The 24991-nt window shown below is 33.4% G+C and overlaps 1 protein-coding gene across 15 annotated transcripts in view; it reads right to left on the bottom strand.

Annotated features, from left to right (window-relative positions):
* Window positions 1-24991, bottom strand: part of KMT2C (lysine methyltransferase 2C) — a 268845-nt gene that overhangs the window by 119377 nt on the left and 124477 nt on the right. For 14 of the 15 annotated variants that reach the window (XM_063101221.1, XM_063101226.1, XM_063101230.1 and 11 more), the window contains exons 7-9: window positions 13433-13595; window positions 5952-6123; window positions 4229-4343 (exon numbers count right to left, since the gene is read on the bottom strand). The exons of the other annotated variant lie outside the window; for it this stretch is intronic. In XM_063101221.1, the coding sequence (XP_062957291.1) occupies window positions 4229-4343; window positions 5952-6123; window positions 13433-13595 (450 nt within the window). The remainder of the gene's footprint in view (window positions 1-4228; window positions 4344-5951; window positions 6124-13432; window positions 13596-24991) is intronic. 15 annotated transcript variants of the gene reach the window in all.

Below are 24991 nucleotides of genomic sequence, written 5' to 3'. Positions count from 1 at the left end.
TTCAGATACACAGGATTTCAAAAAATTGAAAATTCATTTTTAAAGGAGCATAACAAAGACTCCAAAAGATTAAGAGTGAAGTTGGAATTAACAAAGGAAATATTTTTTGCAATGAAAAAGAGAAAAGGTTTATAGTCTAGTCTAATTTAATTATGTCAAAGAGAAAAAAGCAAAAATTTCATTTTCAATGGGGAGTGTGAGGGAAAAAAATTTATATTTTCAACATTTATAACCATTAACATTCATAAAATAAGATTCTGAACCACAAATCACTGCAGGAAGTAAACAGAAAAACAGAAATGACATTTTTTAAATTTTGCCTTAAAATAGCCAAGCATTTCAATTACAACCATCAATCTAAATACTTAACTCTATTAAGTCTTTCAAAAGATACATTTAAAAGCAACACAGAACGATACAAAATAAAAAGATGTAGAAAGATAATATTCAACTGGCAAACCATGAACTGACAGCCTAAGTGGCTATATTGTCAGACAAAGCAAAATATGTGATTCAAAAAAACAAAGGTATTATGCAGGATAAAGACTAATTTTATACTGATAAGAATCACAATATATCAACATCAACCTGACCTATTTGATAAATAACAGCCACAAAATATTTTGTTTTAGGGGAAAAAAAAGGAAAATGCAAAGAGAAATTGATAGAAACAATTACAGTAGTCAATTTTACCAATTTGTTGAATCATCTGGCCAAAAAATAAGGTAAAAGGACTTCATCTAACCAAATGAAATTAATAAACATACATGCTACACCTTTAAAAAGACTATTTCAAATATCAAACATTTGTTTAAGAAAAACCTATAATGGTTAAATTCTCTGATGAAATGCAATTAAAGCAGAAATGAACATGCTTTAGCACAACCTAAAACAAGAAAAATAAAGCTGTCTGGTCAGGTATATACATACATAACGTTACAAATACAATAAATTTGGGTGCAGCCCAAGCTATAATCAAAGGTAAATTTATAGTCTTAAATATCCTTTTTCCTTACTAAAGAAAAAGAATCATGAATTCAACTTCCTATTTCAGAAAGTAAAAAGGCAAGTAAAGGCACTGTGTGCAGACGAAAGTATAAACATACACACCTAGGCAGCAGCAGGGCTCTTCCCTAGCGGATAATCAGGAGAGAACGCATCGGCACCCCTTACCCAGCCAGGAAAGCAGCTTCCCAGGCCACGGCCCTGCCCCCCGACGGCCACATCTGGGCGCGGTTGCCGGAAGGGAGAAGGCCCCTCCCCTCAAGCCATGCCGCGGCCTCGACTTCCAGTTCCAGGTGGCGACCCTTAGCGGCAGGGGAGGGCGCAGGGGCGGGCGCAGGCCCGGGTGCCTCGGCGTCGGCTGCACTCAGCCTCGACCTCAGCAGCTCGGAAGCCCAAGCCTGGAGCCGCCCGGCGCCTCGGATTCCAGGGGCCATCTCCAGCATCCCACTGCACTCCCACCCCCACCCCCGCGAACCCCGCACCTCAGAGGGTAGGAAGGCAAGACGCAAGCAGTGGGAAACCGACGCTGGGGGAGAGATACCAGGACCACGTTTCTGCACCAGTGGGACAAAATGTGAGGCCAAAAGGAGACCACAGATCATGGAGCTATATATGTTTTCTGGGAACTTAAAATTTTTCATAGAAGTGCTAACCTAAAAAATGTATAAAATTTGACCTTCAAGGATACAGCAATGCAGATTTTAATGCCTGCATTTAGCATTTGTATTTATTATTATGCTACTCCCAAGTGCTGTCAAAGACACAAGAAGCAAGATTTTTACATAGTAAAATCATAGGAAAAAGAATCAGATGTCTGGATAGCACAGGAATATGCAGCCCAATAGTCAGTATCACAATTAATAGAGCAAGCAGAGGATTCTTACTTTTGTACCTATCAACTTAAAACAGTTAAACTGCAAACAGCATACCAGTAAATTATGAGGAACTCTGTTCTGTATTTTAGAAATAATTGGATTGACACCCCATTTATTACAGGTTTCAGTTGTGCCACCAATGGCGAACCTGTGAACAAAAAGCTTTACAGAGTTCAATGTCATTTTCGTAAATCTTATGTTCAAAGACTGCTTGCTGGCATTCTGAGGTCTGATTATCCTGAACTAGTAAACAAGTTATCAATACTACTTTTATGCAAACACTTATACAAAAGGCATTTTCTGTATCAACATTATTAAGGCCAAAGAAAAATCTTATGCACTGAACTGGTCCTGAGAAAACATCTATTAAACCTAAGCTTGGCAATCTAGTTTCAAAGCAAACTTGTTTGTCAGATTACTATTTTTTACTTCATTGTATTTATTTTATAAATTCTATTTGGCTTTATTTTAAAAAACAATGAAGATTATAATAATTTAAGTCAGCATGGGGGATAGGGGAGAGATGGCATATAGATCTAGAGTTCTTAGTTCCTTAGGACCTACATCCTAATAGAAATGAAAAACAGACTAAGAAATACTTCTGAATTAGTTCAGGGGAAAGCCCTTGTTATTAAAGTATAGCATGACTGCACATGGAGACAGCACAATCTATTGGGATCACATATATTTTAAGACAGGAAATCTGAGTTTTAATCCCTATTTTGCTTCTATAAATAGGTAAACTTGGACAATTTACTTAACCATTAGATCTTTACCAGCTCTCATTCTAGAATTTATTAGTTTACCTGTATATATTTTAAAGGAAGCACACGGACTACTTTTGAGATAGATTTGACCTTCTAGAGAATATTCAAAGAAAGGCTACAGTAAAAGGTACACTTGAGTTATTCCTACCTTCTACTTTCACTTTAAGAATTTTAAATACTTTGTGCTTCTGCATACAAATATTCTAATTGCTGTTGCTTTTCTGGTACTACACAAACTCTGCCCCAGTAGGTAGAATTTTTTAGCCAACCTATAGGCATCTACAGATAATACGACAGAAGGAAGCTTAAAGTGACCAGCATGGAATGCCTCACAGTCATAAAGGTACAGATACAAAAACAGATGGATGAAGACATAATCACTGACTAAAAGAAAAACCAGAAAAATTAAAAGTAACTGCAAACAGATCCTAAAAAGTGCCCCACCAAGTAGAAAGTCTGATATGTTAAGCAATAAAAAAGTGGAAAAATATCTATAGATCTTGTCCAAATCTCAAAACTAAGAGCAAATTTAGACAGCATCTAAAAAACAAAGGTCTTAAGGGGGGGAGGGTGAAGGGAGGGAGGTTTTGGTGATGGGGAGCAATAATCAGCCACAATGTATATCGACAAAATAAAATTAAAAATAAATAAATAAATAAAAATAAAAACAAAGGTCTTAGTTAATAATCATTTATTTAATGTCATCATGGGGGAGGAGAGACCCAAAAGCAGCATATGAGATTCCAAATATTTAATACAAGTATATACGTAAACACATACCAACATAGATATATGTACATATAAAATAACTGTAAAAAACCTACAAGCTAATCAAGCAAAATACCATGTGTTTTAACCCTGAATCATAAATTAATAGATTTTAAAAGTACATCTCTGTGTTTCAGTTTCCTCATATGGAGATACCACCTATTTCAGAAGGTTTCTGGGACAATTGATAAATCAATCATTGAAAAATAATCTCTAAGCCATAAAGCACCTACAAATGTTAGTTAAGAAGTTCATATCAGCATTTTTAATAATAGCCCCAAATTGTAAACAACCCATATGTTCACCAATAGGTAGATTCAATAAACAAATTGTGGTATCTCCACCACTTAGTAATAAACAGGAATCACTACTGATATGCACAATATGGATGAATATCACAATAACTATGCTGAGTTAAAGAAGCCAGACCAAAAAAAGATTAGATACTATATGATGGCACTTATATAAAATTCTAGGAAGTGAACCCTAAGCTATAGTAAGAAAGCAGACTGCCTGGAAAGACAAAAAAGAATGTGAACAGCGAGGAAGGAGGGATCCCCAAGGGGCACCAGGAACTTTTGAGAGTGATGACTGTGTTCATTATTTTGAAGATGATGACCATTTCATGGGTTTATACATGTGTCAAATTATAAACTTTTAAATATGTATAGTTTATTGTATATCGATTATACGTCAATAAAGCTAATTTTTAAAAAGTTGCTGGCAATGTATAGATTTGAATAAGTATCTGGTTTTTCTGCTATCTCTATAAAACATACAGAGGATATTTTTCTTAAAAAATAAACAACTTACTTTGCATTTCCAGCCATTGGTTGGTACTGATTTCATAACTGGTTGAAGACAAAAAGTATGATACCCTTTGTCACACGTATCACACACTAGCATCTTGCTATCTTCTCCCGATTGTCTAAAAAATAAGATAGCATTAATGATGCCCATCCTTTTGGGGGGAAGGAGCTATAACTGCTAGGCACAAATCTTAAAACAGTGCATTGGGAAGACTTTGTCATACAATGAAAAAAGGATCAAATTTGGCATCAGATCTGTACTTGTATTCAGACTGTTGCTTCCTAGCTGTGTGACTCTTAACAACTGAGACTTAAGCTCCCTGAATTTCAAGTATAAAATGGGAATAATAATCAAAGATTACTGTAAGAATTAAACATAATGCTGGCTCAAGAGCTTAAAAATGTCCACTAAGCAGATAAGGGCTAAACAATATGTATTAAGAATAATAATCTTGTCATAATAAGAATTATAGTTGCAAACCTAAAACCTTTCTCAAAACACTCTTTCACCCCAAAGATTGGGCCCCTGCCCTACAGCATGATCTCTGCCTTAATTCATGTCAATTAATCACCCTTGTGTACTAAGATTTTAATTCAAGAGGTGGGGGGAAGAAAAAATGGGGAATGCAAGAACTGCTGAGAGAGGAACCTCTGAATAAAACCTGGGAATAAACACAAGTAAACAGGAAGATGGGTCAGTTGGCATCCAGTTATTATTCAGTTCAACAAATTCTACATATAAAGTTGTATATTTTATCTTTTCAGCTACATGGCAAGAACTTGTAGGAAAAGTATACTTTAAGTTCTCTTATTCCTTCCCAAGAAACTGAGCACAGATACAAGGCATCAAATAAATGTTTACTGATATTTTATCTAATTTTTACCAAAATATGAAGACACATGATCCTATTTATTCTACATAACTCTAGGATACTGATGCTTATTGTTATCTAATTACTAATAAAACAAACTGATCATGGCAATGCTGAGCATAATTCCTACTGGTTATAAAAATTCTCAGCTTGTAAACAATTTGAAGATGGCTGAAGATGCTGGTAACATCCCCACATTTTCATGCTAATTAAAATCATAGGGGAATAAAAATCACAGGAAGACTGGAGAAATGACCAAGGGATGAAATACAAAAACAGGAAAAGATAACCCTATTACAAATATCTAAATGCCACACAATACTTTGTTTTAGAATCATGGTGACTAGGATCTACTGGAGGTAACTGTCTTTCAAGTAGTTATAAATTTTGTTAAAATAATAATCTTGGCAGGAACTGTCCTTCCTGGAATGGAAATTCAATCACATCACTGATTTTTTGGCTCAACTCTAATAACCAATTTCTGTAGTTAGAGGTTTATTTTCCTATTAAATCTCCTCCCCAGTCTCCCTCAAGAAGAGCTGCCTTATTTTTCTAATACTTATTTAAAATTGCTAATATCTTTCATTTAAAAATTGTTGGCAAATTTAAATTAGCTTTTTAGGCAACCAACCAGAGGAATCTACATTATTAAAGTTAGTTATGTTTAGACTTGTTTCAAAATAATATAAAAGTAAATAAATACCTAGTAATTTTTTTTAAAGCATAGTGAAGTCAGTTTGAATGAATATAGCTGCTATATGAACAACCTTTATCATATTACACAAACCTTTAGCACCTAATAACAGGGTCTTTCTTAAACTCAATACACACCTTTGAGTTGAAATTAAAACTTACTTGCAGTTCTGGCACACTTTGCACTCAGGACATTGCCAACCTGCACGTTTTAATGGAGTAACCGCTATATCCAGGCACATTCCATGATAGTGCTGACCACAAGTGGTACAAAAGAACTGATCTAAGAGGTCTCCCGGGCTGTCGCACACTGCACAGTTTGCATCTTCCTTTGCTATAATTAACAGTAAAACAATGAAATTGTTGTTTAAGAATTTATTATGTTTCTGACTTTACAGTTTAAAATCACTTTAAGGGAATTTGCATGGTAAATCTTTCAGACATTTGAAATTATCCACATTGAACTGATATCCAATCAGAATGAGGTCTCAATGAAACTATTTTAGTGTATTTAATGTAAATTTAACCATACTGAATTTAATCATATAGTTTTACAATTATTTGTGCCTTTAACTACTTGAGACCATAGTAGTTCTTATTTAATTTTATATCCCTAATACCAATGACAATGCCGGGCACCTAGTTAATGCTCAATATATGCCTGCTGCAAAGAACAAAACAAGGAGAATATCAATTGAGCGACACTTTGCAGTGAGTGTAAAAATAAACATTTTATTTGGTTGCTAAATATATTTTGAATTTACAAAATCAGATAAGTCAAGAGACAAAATTAAGAAATGTTAATATCAATTAGATTAAGGTGCTTCTTAAGCCTAAACAGACTCTTTATTCAAATCAAATGAGGGTCTTTTAATACTGGAAAATGTCTTATTATGGGAGGAACATTAAAAATGGAAGCTACATATTCATACACAAATACAATACTTCATATACTATTTCTACATTCATTGCTATTAATTTCCAGTTGTAAAAGCTTTAAAATCCATATAATCATGGATACCATCTATCCCTAAATGGGGATTAAAAGAAAAGTTCTTTCTAACAGCTCTTTTATCATCTAAAACAAAAAATAAATGTAAGAATAAACTACTTGCCAAATATATAGTTAAACTCATGCATATTAACAATGTAAGAAAAATAATGTGATCTGAAAATCATAACCATTTTAGATAAATACATAAAATACGCCCATGTCTAGCAAGTATCACAAAGTATAAGAATCTTTTTATTTGTTTTTGAAGGTTGGTCAGTCCTATCTATTCCTCTCTGGCTGAAAGTACTTTTTACCTTCTTTCTTTCCCAGTCAAGCATCCTGAAACAGAGTAATAATCTATTCCTTTTACTTACACCAGGATTCAACAAACTTTTTCTGCAAAGGGCCAGACAGTAAATACTTTAGGCTTATGAGCCACAGCAGTCTTTGTCATATAGACTTTTTGTTTTTATTTACAGTCCTTTAAAAATGTAAAGACCATTCCTAGCTTGAGGGGAAGGAGCCCTGGAATTTAGACTACAGGCTGAACCCCTGACTTATTTCAAAGGTGGGCTCAGCACCCACCATCCACCCAAAAGCCACTTTAAAGAGGCCACCACTGACCACATAAGATCCAGTGGTTACCTTTAGACCTTTCCTTACCTGCACTTTGAAGTATTTCCATTACTAGCCACTCCCATGTTAAAATCTCCTTTTCCTTGGATTCTAAAATGGCAATCTCCTGATTTCTCCTTAGATTCCCCATACCTTCTTTTTTGGTTGTTGTACCTCTACAATCCCTCTAAATGCTGAAGTCGCTTAGGATTTCATCTTGATCCTTCTCTTCTAATTCCCATTTCCCATTGTGATCACATCACCTCCCATGTCAAAAAATGCTACCATGATGCTCAAATCTGTATTACTAGCCCCAGAGTTCTTTTTTAAACCCCAAACCTTTATTTTCAAGTCTTACTGGATCTCAATAGCCACATGTTCTAAAAATACTCAGACTCAACAGCTCCAAAAATGAAACTTTCTTTAAAAAATTAAAGCCTTTCTTTTTTTTCCCAAAAGAACGGGTAAAGGTAGAAACTTTAGTATCGTTGTTGACTCTCTAACTCTTCCCTGACCCAATACATCCAACCACTTTCTATACATCACTCTTCCATTTTTACAGTTTAGTGCATCATATTTTGGACTTGCTACTTGCAGTGTCTTCTAAATGGAATCGTCCCTGCTTTACAGTAATGTTCTCCTAAGTCATTTTCTACACATCCAGAGCAATCTTTCAAGAATATAAAGCTAGTGGTTATGCTCTGCTAAAATTAAAAACCCATCAACACCTCCTTCTCATCAAAAAGAATTTAAAAAGTCAGAATTTTCTAGTATGAGGTAAAACGCCCTTACTTCCCTTTCCAACTCATCTCAGAACCAATCCCTCACAACTGGTCTGCTGTGCACCTAACACAACATGCTGTTCAATGCCTCTGTGCTTTTATACATTTTTAAATTCCCCTCAGCTTGAAATTTTGTGCCTTTGTTGTTCCTCTTGCCTATCCCAAAGAGGCCTTCAACACTCTACTCAAATATATTCTCTAAATACCCATTTAGTTGTGAAATATTCCTTTTCCCCATAAGCTTAGAAGAAACTTCTGCTATATAATCAATCAATTACAGTACAATTCTATGAATACTTGAAGGACAGGGACCTTATCTTTTTCAACTTTGTAACCCGAAATGCCTAACATGAATCAAGTCTTATGAAATATATTTTAAATGAAGTACTTGCTACTAAAATCACTTTTAAATGGTTCTTTCATTGATAGGCACTTAAAATAAATCATTAATCTAAAAATGGAAATGCCATAAATAAGTTCATTTTTGATAGAAAGAACATAACAGGGTAAATTATTTTTCTTAATACTATTGAAGAGTGCCAGAATTTACCTTTCAGGTTATGTACATTTAAATACTAATCTGTGATTTTTTAACCACCCTAAAAAAATTTAGAAATTGGGGAAAATACTTGACTGATTATCAGATACTCAGTTCAGCTTTCTTTTCTATACTTTTCCAGGAACACTGTTTAAAATGCTTCTGTGAAACTCTCAGCATTTGCTACTCTGATACTTCAACTTGCCATGGTAACTACTATCCACGTGAATGTGTTGGTCCAAATGGAGATGTATGGAAATATAAAATGCACACCGGATTCCAAAAAGTGGGCAGGAAAAAAAAGTGTCTCAAAAATTTTTATACTGACTGCATGTTAAAATATTAATATTTTGGCATTTTGGGTTAAATAAAATATATTAAAATTAATTCCAAAAAAAATTAATTCCAAATGTTTCTTTTTACTTCTTGTAACATGACTACTAGAAAAATTAAAATTATTCATATTGCTCACATCATGTCTATTGCACAGCACTGTTCTATACAACAAATCCCGTTCTGCAATAAGACAACTCTGTATATTACTGTTGCAGAGATCACTTTTTATTCTGATAGTTTCCAGCAATTTCTTAATGACAATCCTGTCATGTTGTTTGATTACTGCAAATCACTGGTAATAACTCAGTCAAAGAAAAACATCCTGGTGATACATCCAACCCCAAAACATTAACTATGCATTATGTAAAATATAGTAATAGAAAAAAGTACTACAGAAAGAATGAGGTTGGTTCCTATCTTCTCCCCAAGTCAGGGAGAAGATATGTGCAGAAATACTAAAATAGCCTTTTGGAGTCATGTATAAGAAGGTGACATTAATTGGTAGCTTTTGTGCCATGACAGAAATAAGTATATGTATATACACATACACATATGTCTGCAGGACACAGAGACATTGAGTTGGAAAAGCAGAATAGATGGCGTGAAAAGCTATAGATAATTTAAGAAAGGACAGGAGTAAAATCCAGCTCTGTTTGGCTCCAAAGATTATGCTCTTTACTACAATCAATATTAACTCCTAAACAAACTTTACTACTAATCAATGAAGGTGAAGAGTATCTGAGTATACACAAAAGTGTAAGGGAAAGTGCCAGCAGAGGCATAGAAGAAAGCAACTAAATGAAGTAAGGTGAACAAGGTTCTTGTGGTAAGAGAAAAGAGAGAGAAACAGAAGGATAATCTTTGGAGAAAGTCATTTCCTAAGTGACAGCTATGAAAAGAGATTTGGGGGGGGGGAGACAAAAACACTGAGCTTAAATGAGAAGGGAGCTTATTAGAGATCCTTAAACTTGGTCAAAGTGGAAGGTGAAACTTCATAAGAATAAAAGCACTGATGAAGAACAACAAAAGTCACAGTGTTGCCATAAAGCATTGGTTTAAGAAGAACCAAATCAGCACAGCTTTCTAACTTCCACCAACATTACAAAACCTGTCATCTGCCAGTTTTCATTATGGGCAGGACACCGTATAGGGTGATTTGCCCATCATATGGAATCTCTAGAAAAAAAAAGTAAATCATGGACGTTATCTAAACAAGCTGGCCCATATAGCTGGCAGGTCCCTAAGAAAAAAAAGTCAGGAGTAACAGAAAAGTAGCAGGACTTAGTGTCAAGAAATACAAAGACAACCACAGAAAACAGGTTGGGGTTTAAGCTAAGTAATGAAAGTAAACACACTGGGGGTTGGAGAATGGATCAAGAGATATAGCATTCCCATGCCAAACCCTACAAAGACTTCCCATTGCAGACAGAATAAAATCAAAGCTCCTTCCCTTGCTTCGAGGGCCTAGGTGATCTAGCTTTTGTTCACCTTGATGCTATCTCTACTATCTCCCTAGTAAGCTACTATGTTCTAGGTACGTTGTCTAGCTGTCTGTTCATGAACATGCCAAGCTCATTCCTTAAGGCCTGTGTAGTAGCTGTTCCCTCTACCTGGAATGTTCTTTCCTCTGATCTTGCACACCTGCCTCCTGCCATTCAGCTTTCTCACTCAGAAAGTCTATCTGGTTATATCTTCTAGATGGATATTTAGTGTAAAATTCCCAGAAAAAGTTAGTGTATCCTTGCATCATCATGAAAATAACATTGTAGCCATAATCAGCCATTTATCTATGACAAAGCACCCAAAAATTGTTTTGGGTTGAGAATCTTGGCCTTTTTCCAGATACTCTCTTTGGTGGGATTTCTTTCTAATGAGATCCATATTTTTGTTAGATTTGTCTACTTTCACAAAAAGATGTCAACCCAGCCATCTATCACAGTACATTGCTCTGTACTTAACCAGCAACATAATGTATACTCAATACATGTTATTATCCTCATAACTTTAACCTTAGAGCTAAAAATAACTACCTTTTCATAAAGTAATTAATATATAAGGCACAATGCTATGTGATTTCCATTAATCATTGTCATTTAACCTTCACAATAACACTGCAATTTAAGATATCCCCATTTTAAAATCATAAAAAGTACCTGATGTCATGACACACAGTGAGGATAGCTAGAAATATTTATGAAAGATTTAATAAAGGCAGCAATACACTCTATCTGCAATATTCTCTAAATTATATCCTTGGATTAAGACAGATGGTCAGAGAGCTGTGTATTTACACCACATTCTTTAAAGATTCCCAATGAACAGAATTTATTCAATTGGGTCTTGGTTTTATAACACTGGCTTAGTTTGAGGGCTGTTATAAAAAACAGCCCTCTGGGATTTATTTTTATACTGCAAGGCAATCACTTAAGACAATTTTCACTGCAGTATATAGTGTCAACTTACCCACTAGTCTCAGTTTCAAGTGAATTCTTGTTATATATACTACTAGTCAGGTAAGTGTTCGTATTTCCTTCTTTCTTTGTGTTCATTGCTGGAAAGCTCTGGGGCCATATCTGTGGTTTGTGTCTAGGAAGTACGCGTTTATTTTCAGTATCAGTTTCACCATTACCTTCATATTTATCCTATCAGTATTTCCCACAGGCAATTTCCTTACTTATTTTAAATTTAATTTTATCCTACTGTTCTTGTGTTTTTATGAATCTCCATAAGTCTATTTTGGAACAAGTCATAGTACCTATAATTTCAGTACATCTTTTAGCTTTATATTGCCAGCATGAACCTTTCACTATATGCATGATAAATGATGGCAAATCATCTCACCTCAGTTCTTAACAGTTTATTATTTTACAAACTGATTTATGATCACTGACATATAAATGAGAGTATACACTACCAGAACATAGCAGTCAATAGAAAGTAGCAGTGTCAGTAAGTAATAACATTTATAACATTAGATCCATATTCATACAAAAGTTTACATATTTTTTACAGAGCACTAAAGCCATGACTGAATACAAAAGGCTGAATAAAATTCAGATTCTTAAACACACAAAATTGTTTTATTCAGTTGGCAGAGTTTGTTATACCACCCAGAACAAAATCAACTCTGATGACTGACATCTTCGTTTATGCGCTTATTGAAGTAATTCACTACATAAATAATGCCCATAACAGTTGCTGTGCATGAATGTTCTTTTTCTCCCAGATTTAACACTGTGCAATCCAAAACATTTGGATTCCTTTAAATTCCTTACTTACTACTCTAAATAAAACTTGAAATTTCAGTTTGCCCTACCTATAATTTATGTCTATATAGTTATTAAGGGCAATACGATTACATATGTGGACAAAAAATAATTCTAACTGAAGAAAAATTATGGTACTGAACAAAGACAAAAAGTAATGATCATATAGTCTAACTGTATTTGAGATAGTTTAAACTTTAGTTTAAGCCTAAGGTAGCTACATTTATGTTTCACAGACCTGGAAAAGACAGGAAAAAGTCTTTTATCAACATTGCTAAGAAACAGGTAAAACCTAACAATTAGGTAACTAAGAGGTGACATAAAAAAGAATGAATAAAACATCATGGAGATTTTGCAAGGAGACTGGGGAAATTCAATTTACTAGGGGAAAAAAGAGCCCAAAACATACATGCTCATTGAAAATCCATATAGTAAGAAAAAGTGTAGATCGTTGTTTAATAATAAAGATAATAAAAAGTTATAATTTCCTATATAACACAAATTTCAAACATTTAAACATTTTCATTAAATTATAAATACTGTTTGGAAAAGAAAGAAAAACAGCACAACTACAGATTACAGATAATCAAGATAGAATCAAGAAGAAACATTAACATGTCTATCATGGCTATCAGGGCTACACAATTTCCAAGAATTTCATAACTGTTCAGTCCTTTTTTTAGTGTACATCTTGAAATAAAACCTGAGTGAACACCTTCTATTCTCCAACAGGGTGGTTTTTTAGTGTTAAAGAGATTAAACACTTTTTAACTTTTTAATGAATTACTTTATAGTATATATTAGAAATACTGTATACTTAGTATTTCTATCTTTCTATGGCGGCTTAAAATTTTTTTAATGAGAATAAAAACAAGCAAACTATCTTTGAATTTCGGAGAAAATAACTTTTTGGATTTAACTTCAATGAAATTGTTAATAACAGATTGCATGCCTCCTCCCCAAGGACCTCTGCTAAAGATCCCTCATATTATGAAGATTATGTAATACTACCTTTAAATAAAAAATGAATAATGCTTAGGGAACTTACAACATTTGTTATTTTATGTAAATACATTGATAAAATTTTTAAAATATATCTGTAGTAAACTTACATCTTTCAGGAGCTTGGTCAATGTGTTCTGGACAAAGAAGGAAGAAATGACTGAAATCCTGAAAAGTGCCAGCTCCAGCAGCACAGGGATAATGGTACATTTGGGTACACTTCTCTTCACAGCATTTGATAGTGGCTCCAAGGTGCTTACAAAATGCACATCGCTGAAAGGGGGTAAAGGAGAGAAACCTCTTTACAGAACTTTGAAAAGGAACATTCAAATGTAGGGCTAGAAAGTTATTTTTAAAAGTCTTTGTACATTACTAATAAAACAATTTGAACCTGCAAAATACTAACGAAAGGATCAGTCAGAAACAATAAAACCTAAGGTACTCAGTTCAGTGCTTGGAATACTACTAACTCATCCTCTCACTCAAATTAGGAAGTGAGCATTTCACTTTTTTTCCTATTTACTTTTGTAAAAAACGTAAAGCTAACGATTTTTTAAAAAACAAATAGTAATATAGTTAAGGGCAGGGTTCTAGTTGAGGGTTACTTTAACAATTTTTAAACCCAACCAAAACAGATAAGTGGAACATATATTATTTGTAAGACCTATTATTATTTTTTACCCTGCCTGAAAATCAATATGAAATAAACAAGTCAATCATAAAATAAGCCAATGGGACAAAACTATATTATTAAAGACACACATAAAAATCTACATACTTCACTGTAGGAATTAGTTTCAAGTTTCTTTACAAAAGCTGGGACTGTGAAGAAAAATTAAGTCACCTAGGTATCTTTTCCCTTTCTATTTGAACCTGCCTTCACTCTCCTCAAGGGGTAAAAAGCAAGGAAACAAGTCCCAAACAAGCAACAAGGGAAGTCTAGGGCAACTGAACACACAAGAAGTCAGTACAAATAACCTAAAATGCTGCAATTACTTATTCAACTTTCCTTTAGAATGATTATAATAAACTCTTCTCCTCACAAGCCCACTTTGGGTATCATTTTCTTTGTGGGGCCTTTGCTGGGTGGCCCTGCACAGTATAGTATAAAATCTCTCTGTAGGAGGTGCCTAACTATCTATCTTATACATACTTCTGTTTTAGCATTTATATCATTACATGGTAATTATTTATTTGTCTTTTTTTCATCCTAGTCCAAGATCCTCAAGTAGAGGCACCAGATTGTGCTGTCTTCTATCCACAGCACCAGGAATGCTGCTTGACACAGACAGGCCCTAACAAACAGGTATTCAAATTCACATATACTAAATAGACTTCACTTTCAGCAATCACATTTGTAAGCATGGCTTATAAATAGCCTACCTGAAACAACTGAAGTCTCATGTAACAGACACAGTTGGACTCTGCCAACATTACTGCGTGAATATCTTCATATGCTAATACACTGATTCAATCAGAGAATATAATCGTTTTTAAAATTATATAGTTATGCATCACTTAATGAAAGGGATTCTGAGAACTGTGTTGTTAGGCAATTTCGTCATTGTACAAAAATCACAGACTGCACTTACACGAACCTAGATGGCAAAGCCTACTACACATCTAGGCTATATGGTATAGCCAATTACTCCCAGGTTACAAACCTGTACAGAATGCTACTGTACTGAATATTGTAGGCAACTGTAACACAATGGTAAGTTTGTGTATTGAAACATATTGAAACACAGAAAAGGTACAGTAAACATAAAGTATTATAATCTTATGGGCCCACCATCATATATGCAGTCCAACTTTTACCAAAACATTGTTACACAGTGCATGACTATAATTATTTTCAAAATTTTTATGTGTAAGTCTACATAAGACATCACATATTTCAAATTCTTCCTCCTCATCATTAGAACACTGCAGTGAACCAATAAGGAAGCTTAGTGACTCTTGGTGTATCTTCTGTACATTTTGAGTACAAGTTAACAGACGATTGTAAATTTTAAACAACTCATAACACTAGTTATATTTGTGACATTTTAATTTTATATAATGTTCACAAGCATACAGACTAATACATATTTCAAATTTTGTACTCAAGGGTGTTATTGCACTAAAAAGACAAAAGAAAATAAATAAATAAAGCCTTATTTTTCTTTATTGATACAATGTAATAACCAGCTTTGTCAAGCAGGTTATATTTTGATATTATAACTTCCAAAGGTATCTAAATATGTTTAGTATATCAACAGAACCCAGAATTAACCACAATTATAACACCTAGGTAGTCTGAGTGTCGTATTGGAAAGGCCAAGAAACTGTCAAGGAAGCAAAGTGCAATCAGTCAGCTATAATTTTTTAATAATAACTCTTTAACATAACAAAAATTTCTGCTAAACTGTTAAAATCTAGAATCTCTTATTTTGATACCATATGGCAAGTTGTGCAGAAGTGTTTGGACTAAAAATAATTTTGGCAAATAAAATATAATGAATTTTATTTAAGTACATAATGAGGAAAAAAATAATTTAAACTGATCCTTTTACCAATGTCTATGTCATTTTAGAAACACCAATATGTTCTCTTAATCATATCTGCTATAAAAAATATTACATGACATTAGCTAAACTACTATGAAAAGTACTGGAATATATCCAAATACTAATTTATTAAATCATATAAAGATTCCCGGGGATAAAGGAAGGGAAATAAAACACTAACTGCATTTAAGTGAACCTTTTAAACCCATCTGTTATAATTACATAGCTAATGAAGAACATTTGGCATTAAAAGAAAATATATGCTATGTACATGCATATATCCATGGAATGTATCTTCTTAAACCAAATAAAAAGTATTTGTAAAACTGCAGAAAATGTTAAAGAATAAATTTCCATAGGGAACTTCTCTAACGTCAGCATTCTCACATACCACACATCAGAACAAGTTATAATAATATATATTACATACGAGTTACAAAGCTAATTAACATTGGGGGGAAATGGTAAATTGCTCTTAAATGGTGTGTCAGCTAAATGATTTATTTGAATCAATATTTAAAACTCCTAGGTAGCATTTTATTGTTTTCTACTTTTTTAAATCATTAAATAAAACAAAAGAGAGAAGAAAAAGTAAAGTGTTATAATATCTTTTGACATTAATACAAGAACACATAAAATTGATATGAGCGCTCATTGAGATTTTTTTAAGAATGAGTTTGAGAAATTTTCTAAACTTTTATTTAACTAGAGTACAAGAATCTCTCAAAATAAATCTTTAATACATAAATTTTAAAAAAATAAACTTTAAAAATCTATAATACAAAACAAAACAGAATCAACAAAATTTCAGAGATTAAGTTGTGTGATAAAACAGTAACAAGAAGTTCAAGGATATTCCAAAGCTCATTCAAGTGTCAAGTATTTATTCGGTATCAACTATGCAATGGTTTTAGACTACGTGCTTAAGAAATATCAAGTATTACTAGGCTTTCTATACTCCAAAATTGTTTTTAACCTTCACCAACCTTTTCTTTTTATTAGTTAGCTGGCATTCTCCCAGAGTACAGCAAAAAAAAAAAAAAACCCAAAGAAATTAAGAGTAAAAGGCAAAATGACATGGAAAAGTGACATAGCCAGCCCAGTATCTGTTTAACAAGAGTACCAGAAGGAAAAAAATTAGAAGAGAGATAATAACCCCAGAAATTATTAATGAAAATATATAATAACAAGGGCTAACATTTATTTAGCATAATCCCCATTTAACAGATGAGGGACTTAAAATACAACGAGGCTTTGCCTCTGTTCCATTGATCTCTGTATCCCTACAAAAGTACCCACTCTTAATTTCTATCACAATTCCTCCATAAAGACCCTAAACACCAGCTTCAGATTAAAACATACCACACCTAGAAACATTGGCAAAATTTTAAGATAACAAGAATAAAGGGAAAATTCTAGGGCTCCATGAGAAAGAAAACAGGTCATTTACAAAGAAAGGGGAATCAGACATCACTTCTCGTTAGCAACACTAAATGGGGGGTGGGAGGAGTATCTTCTAAGATCTACAAGAAAATAACTTAAAACTAAAATTTTAATGCCTGTTAAGCTAACATTCAAGTCCATGGATAATAAATGTAAACAGGTTATATTCTCTATTAAAAGAAAGCAACTTTGAAAACATTCAAAATATACTCAATACACACACAAACTTTATGTATAAAAACACACATCTTATTTGTGTGTGTGTATATGTGTGTATATAAATATATATATGACACACAGTAACATGCAATTCAAAAATAAAGAGCTGAGGAACAAAAAAAACACAGACAAATGCTATCCAAAAATGCAGGAACAGCAAAATTGATTGCAATGAAAAATAGAATTCAAACTAAAAAGCAGTGAATATTAACATAAGTTATCTTATAGTGTAAATTTTAACAGAAGAAACAAAGTTTATATACCTAATAAACATCTTCGATATATAAAAAGCAAAGTTGAGTAGAAATACATACATAGATTAGACTTTATCATAGCTCTTAAATGAAGATATTAAAAAGATATAAAATAAAGAACTTACTAACAATGATCAGGTTGATTCAAACTGACACATAAATAATCACCGATCTCTGTATTCCAAAAATAGAGAATACATACTCTATTCAAATGTACACAGAATCTTCAAAAAATTTCACCATACAGGGCCGAGCCCGTGTACCGAGTGCGGCGCTGGGAGCGCCGCGACGCTCCCGCCGCAGGTTCGGATCCTATATAGGACTGACCGGTGCACTCACTGGCTATGTGCCAGTCATGAAAAAAGACAAAAAAAAAAAAAAAAATTAAAATAAAATAAAATAAAATAATTCACCATACAGAAATGGCCATAAAGAAATGTCAACATATTCAAAAAAGCAGATATTTCCTAAGTCATATTCACTAAAAGCAGGTAGGAGGGTACTTCAAAAACTTCACAGAAACATTCACACTATCTTTCAATTCTATTTTTCCACAAACTTTTTAAAAGACCCAAGTACCTGAGTCTGTCCCTAGACCTAATACAGTAAGAATGAGAAATTCACGCTATAAAGGATAAATTCCAAAATCTATCCACTAGAAAATTTTACTCTCTTCTGTATAACAGTAGAGTTTTTTTTTAAATAAAAAAAAAAAGCATTATTATTTTGAAATGATTAAGAAACATCAAATCCTCTGAGACGTGGCAAATGTGGTATTCAGAGGAAAAATTACAGCATTAAAAATGGAAAACTTTAAGACCAAAGAATAAAAATAAAGCTAGATTTAAAAAGTCAAGCCAGTAAGAATCAATACATAATCCTTGAGATTAGTTATCTAAGGAAGTAAACCCATCCTAATATCCTTTTTAGAAAATGTTATCAATGAGATTCATGTGTTTAAGTCTCAGAGAGATTTTACTATGATTATACAGGAGCAGCAAGCAATCTGAGTCCACAAATGTGTCCTCTACCTATTGCGTAAAAGAAATAATTATGTATGTAAAAGTAAAAACCCTGAATAAATAGGCCCTAAGAGCTATAATCTTCAAAAAACCTAAATAAAAACATGAATAAATCTGACTTCATAAAAATTTAAGAATTTTATATGGTAAAAACACAGAGACAATCAAATGACAAAAAATAAAATTAATAACCACCAATGTGAATTACAAATACCCAGCATCCTGGATATATAAAAATAAAGCTTATAAGTTATAAAAATCAGTGCAATTTAAAAGTAGACAATGACACTTTATAGACACTCATAATTTAAGGAAGGCATAAAGTTGTCCATTAAAATATGCTTAATAAGCAGATTTTAGAGAGCGCTATTATTTGCCAGCAACTAGACCAAGTACTTTACAAGAATTACCTTATTCAAGTTTAACAATCGCCATTTTAGGCAGATATCATTATTTCTCATTTTACAAATGAGGTAGAGAGAGGTTAAATTCCTTGTCCAAGCTTACAGAGACAGGAAGTGAAAGAGAAATTGAACTCAAGGAATTCATAATTAGTTAGATATGCGTAATAAAGGCAAATTCCATTAACTGATTATAAGAACATACTGAATACTTTGTCTTATTTACCTAATCACTTTCATTCAGATAATTAAAAAAATAAGAAAATAAGATAGCTATTTTTGGATTAGAAATCCATAAAATATTAATTCTCAGTGCCTAACTGAAGACATGTACTGAAATGCTCATAAAACATAATTCATAATAACCCCAAATTGAAAAGCCCCAAAATGTCCAACAGTAAAGTGGATAGATTATGGTACTCTCACACAGAATACTATAAATCAATGAGAATAAATGAACAAACACAAGCAACAATTTGGATGAAGTTCACAAATATAATTTTATATGAAAGAAGACAGAGAGAAAACAGTACTTATTGTAATCCAATTAAAGTGCAAAAACAGGAAAGACTAATCTATAATTTTAGTGGTGATGATACTGTTTGCCTGTGGAGAGTCAGAAGTAGTGACCAAAAGGAGGCATAAGTGGAATTTCTGGGGTGCTATTATATTACATACTTCCTGATCTAACTTTAGTTGATGGATATTATCTTTGGGGTGCTAGAAACATACACCTATCAGTACACTTTACTGTGTATGTATTATTCTACAGTAAGAAGTTTTTTAGAAAATTAAAAGAACTTTAGATCAAGATTCAACTTCTAATGGAAAATACTTGCCCTTTTCCTTCTCTCATGAAATTCTGTATCAATACTAGTATGCTATCTCATGTCGCCCTAATGGTGGGTTAAGATTTCTTATGCTTCTCAAGTGATTTTTGGTATATTAACATGATGTTAACTGGGATAATCTTATAGATGAATGCACTGTAAGTCTAATTCCAAGATATCTATCCTTGGCCAAAAAAAGAAAATGGATACACATAACTACCACACAAACCATCTTTTTGGGGGGTTATTCCTAAAAGTGCAAAATGAAGAAATCTTATTTTTATAATGTAACATGTGATTCATAATGTGTATAAAAATAAGATTGTTCGAAAACTAGGGCTTTAAAAATTGAAACATTAATTTAAACATAAGTGCTTTTGAACATGATTATAAAATTAATAAGAAAATACTGCATATTATAGAAGAGTTAGGAACTTTGAAAAGGAGAAAAGAATTAAAGGCTTTCATATGAGGACAAGTAAACACAAACATAGTAAGATTAAAGTTAACAGGTTATAGTTCAATCATACCCGTCAAGAACATAAGAGCGGATAATTTGTATTCTCTTTAGTCGTTTTAGCCCAAATTTAAAGCTGACAGAAGGGTGCTAATCTTCTTAAAGGATTTCACCAATAATACAGGAACTTCTATTCTTACAAACAGTACGCAGGTAGAGTGAGTTTAGCCAAACAGAAGCTATGTATGTGAAAATCTAATAAATAGATCTCCATGTGGACTTAATACAAGTGAATCCAATTCTGGTTGAATGAAACCCTTGAAATATAACTTTGGTGACCAAATTGTGTTTTCCAACTGTCTCCTAAAGAGAAATGACAGGGCAGGCTTCCATTACTCCCCACTGACAAAATACTACCCACCAAGTAAGAACTATTAGCAAAAATCATCATCACAGAAATAGTCAATAAAAATATTAATGCCATAAATTAACATGATTGTTAACAGCTGAATTATGTATCAAAAGACAGAATCACAGCAAATAACTCATATAACTCAAGTATTGTATTAGTCCGTTTATGTTGCTTATAAATACTTGAAACTGGGTGATTTATAAAGAAAAACAACATTTACTGCTTAGTTTCTGAGACAGGGAAGTCCAAAGTCCATCTGGTGGTGGCGACAATGACTCAGGAGTCTCACATTGCAAGATGGTGGAAGCAGAGAGAACAGAAAGAGAGAAAGACAGACTCTCCTCTTCTTTTAAAGCCCTCAGAACCACACACCTGACCACCATTTTTTATCCATTCACTATAGCATGGTCCTACAACCCAATGTCCTCTTTAAGGTTCCACCTTTCGATCACCATAACAGGATTTTCCACCCTCCTAACAGTCACAGTGGGGGCTAAGTTTCTAATACATAAAACTTGGGGGCCACAATTCAAGCTTCAGTGAGCTTTGGGGGGACATAATTCAATCCACTACAAGTATCTTCAACAACACTAGTGGACTCAAAAGATGACAGCAAAAAGCAACGATAATATTAAACTTCATTATTGATCTACTAGCTTTGACTATTTAATACTAGTACAGTTATTTTAGATTACTTTTTAATTGACAAAAAACCAATAATCTTTTCCTCTTTTAATGACTATCAGTTACAGGAAAGATAATTAAAATCAAAAGATACAATTATGTCCTGGGTATGGGAGTAAAATTTTTTTTAAAGATATCTTATAAAGTACTATTTAATTAAATTGGAAAACATCAATATGAACTCATGATTTTTTTTTTCCTTTGGGGGGGGGGAGGAGCAGGGCTGGCCAGTACAGGGATTGAACTCTGGACCTTCATGTTATCGGCACCACACACTAACCAACTGAGCTAAAAGTCCTACCCTGAACTCATGATTTTGAAAAATATATCTTTTCTATGTTTGGTTTTGGTATAAAGGTAGACAAATCAATGGAAGAGAAGTACAGAGATAGACTCACCTTTCTATATTCAATTAATTTTTAACCAAGAGGCCAAGATAATTCAGGGAAACAATAGAGAATGTCTTTTAGAATGATATTGGAACAACTAAATATCCATATGGAAAAGAACCTTCAACCTTATCTCATACTCTCATAACATATATGTAATTTAACTATAAAATGGATAAAGACCTCAAGGTAACCTTGGGATAGACAAAAATTTTATTTGTAAGGCACAAAGAACATGATCCAAAAAAGAAAAAAATAAAGAACAAAAAATTAACAAATGACAAACTTCATCAAAATTAAACCCTATGCTCTTCAATACACACTGCTAAGAAAATGAAAACAAGTGTGACACTAGGAAAAAATATTTGCAAAATATATTGCTAAGTGACTTCTGTGAAGAATATATAAACAACTCTTACAACTCGATAATAAGATGACAGCAAACAAACCAACTGGAAAAAGAGGGGTAGAGACAAAATATTTGAACAGACACTTCACCAAAGAAATACAAATGGCAAATAAATACATAAAAAGATGCTCAATGCCCTTAGTCACCAGGGAATACAAAAATCAAACCCACAATGAGGTATCACTAAACACCAACCAGATGGACAAAATTTAGAAACACTGAGAACAACCAGTGCTGGCAACAATGTACAGCAAATGGAACGCTGATATCTTGCAGATAGAAATGAAAAAGTACAAAGACACTTTTTAAGAAACTGTGAAACTGTTTTCCAAAGTTTAGCATATATTTCCAACAAGTCAGCAATTCCAATCCTAGGTACTTACCCAAGAAACATGAAAAGATACATCCACACAAAGAATGTTGCATAAATGTTCACAGCAGCTTTCTAAATACTAGCCAAACGCTGGAAGAAACATAAATGTCAGATGGCGAATGGACGAATCTCTAAACCATTAAGTTAAGTAAAAAAGCCAGACAGAACAAGATGACATAGTGTATTTCATTCACATGTCAGTCTAGAAAAGACAAAACTATAGTGAGAGCAACAGATCAGGGATCAGCCAGGAGCTGGAGTGGGAGGCACCTAACCTCAAAGGGTCAGGAGAGAACTTATGGGGTGAAGGAAGTATTCTATAACTCGACTGTGATGATAGCTGCATGACTGTATATATCTGTCAAAGCATATTTAACATACAACATAATTCAATTGTTCTAAGTATATGTAAAATACACATTAACAAAAAAATAACTTTCATGTAGCAATAGAGATATCAGAGTAACTTTCCTGAATATAAAAGTTACCAAATCTGAATAAAATATAAAACCTAACTACTTGAGGTCACTTGTGAATAATCAAAAGCAGGATGAAATGGAAGGACACTTAACCCTTGAAAGAAGAAAACATCACTGGCTAATATTTGTTTTTAAAAGGATTTTCTGCTAAGGACATTTCTTAATGTGCAAGGAAGGAGAGAGTGGTACTAGACCTCAAACAAAAAGCTTCAGTTTTGCTGGTGTGAGAAGACAAAGTTCAATAATGCTAGAGAGGACGGAAACTGAGGGGATTCTTAAAAAGAGGGAGCCACAAAGGAGGGACCCCAAAAGCTTGAACAGACTCTCAAATCATTGTTAAACCCCTAAAATGTACATTGACAGACGGACTGACTCTAAGCAGCTCATGGGAAAACGATGATTAAACTGCTAAAAGTGCTGAACAGAAATGTCGGATATTGCCAACAGCTAGAATTATGATACAGTTGGAGTGTAAATCCAGCCACAATAAGCCTCCCAAAACAAAACTTGACATTGAACAGAACAAAATAACAGAATCCAGTATCTACTACCTAGCATCTAAAATGCTCAGTACGGAATAATTATTAGACATGTGAAAAAAAAAAAAAATCACAGGAAGATGGGACCTACAATGATATATTTAACAGAAAAATGACAAGATGAACAAAGACTTTACACTAGCTATTAAAAACATGTTCAAAAACATACAGGAAGAGCTCATCATAACTAGGAATAGAATAATAGAAGAGACTTTAAAATTATAAAATAAAACCAAATATTCTGCAACTAAGAAGAAGTTTAAAAGGACATTTCAGTGCACCACCTTAATATAAGATCGGATCAGCAGAAAAAATGGTCAGTTGCTGTAAAAATAAACAGAGTATCCATTCTGAGGAAGTAAAAGTAAAAACACTGAAAAAGAAGTGAACAGTCTTAGTAATGTATGGGACAATATCAAACACACTAATGCATGTAATTACAGTTGCAGAGGAAAAGTAATGAGGAAATGAGACAGAAAAAGAATAAAAAATAAAGATCAAACTTTTCACAAATTTGGTGAAAAATATCAACTTACATTTTCAAGAAGCTCAGCAAACCCCAAGCAGGATGAATACAAAGAAAACCACACCTAGGCACATCATAGTCAGACTGCTGAAAACCAAAGATAAAGAGAAAATCCTGAAAGCAGCCAGAGAGTATCAAAACATTACATTTATGGAAATAACAATACAATAGACACCCAACTTCTTATGAGAAACAATGGAAGACAGGAAACAATGCAACATCTTTTAAATGCTGAAAGAAGAAAAACATGTCAACCCAGAACTCTATATTCAGGGAGGGGGAAAAGTCAAAAATGAATGCAAATTTGCTCTTCCAGACAAAACAGAGGAGATGCACTTTTCCCTGTTTTTTCTTCTAAGTACTTAACCTTAGGCATGATACATAAGACAAACACAAGAAGACAATAAAAAGTAGAACTCAGATCAAGTAGGACCTAAGATGCCAAAGAACAAAACAGTATGAGTTCCCTAGGTTTCCTTTCTGACTCATATATAGAAGAAGAGATGCTAGAGGAGCTGACAATTCAGAAATACCAACAGGCATACACATATACAAAAGCCCTGCTGTCTCTACTTAAAGGAGCAGGAATGTGGCAGATTTGCAGGACGAAAAACTTGTAGATAGTAACCAACCAACTCAAGCCAAACACCACAGAAAAAGCCCAAGCCACATACCCATTACAA

The sequence above is a fragment of the Cynocephalus volans genome, chromosome 6, assembly GCF_027409185.1.
Source record: "Cynocephalus volans isolate mCynVol1 chromosome 6, mCynVol1.pri, whole genome shotgun sequence".
Lineage (NCBI taxonomy): Eukaryota > Metazoa > Chordata > Mammalia > Dermoptera > Cynocephalidae > Cynocephalus > Cynocephalus volans.
The sequence above is the reverse complement of the archived record's forward strand: the minus strand, read 5'-3'. Positions and strand labels throughout refer to the sequence as shown.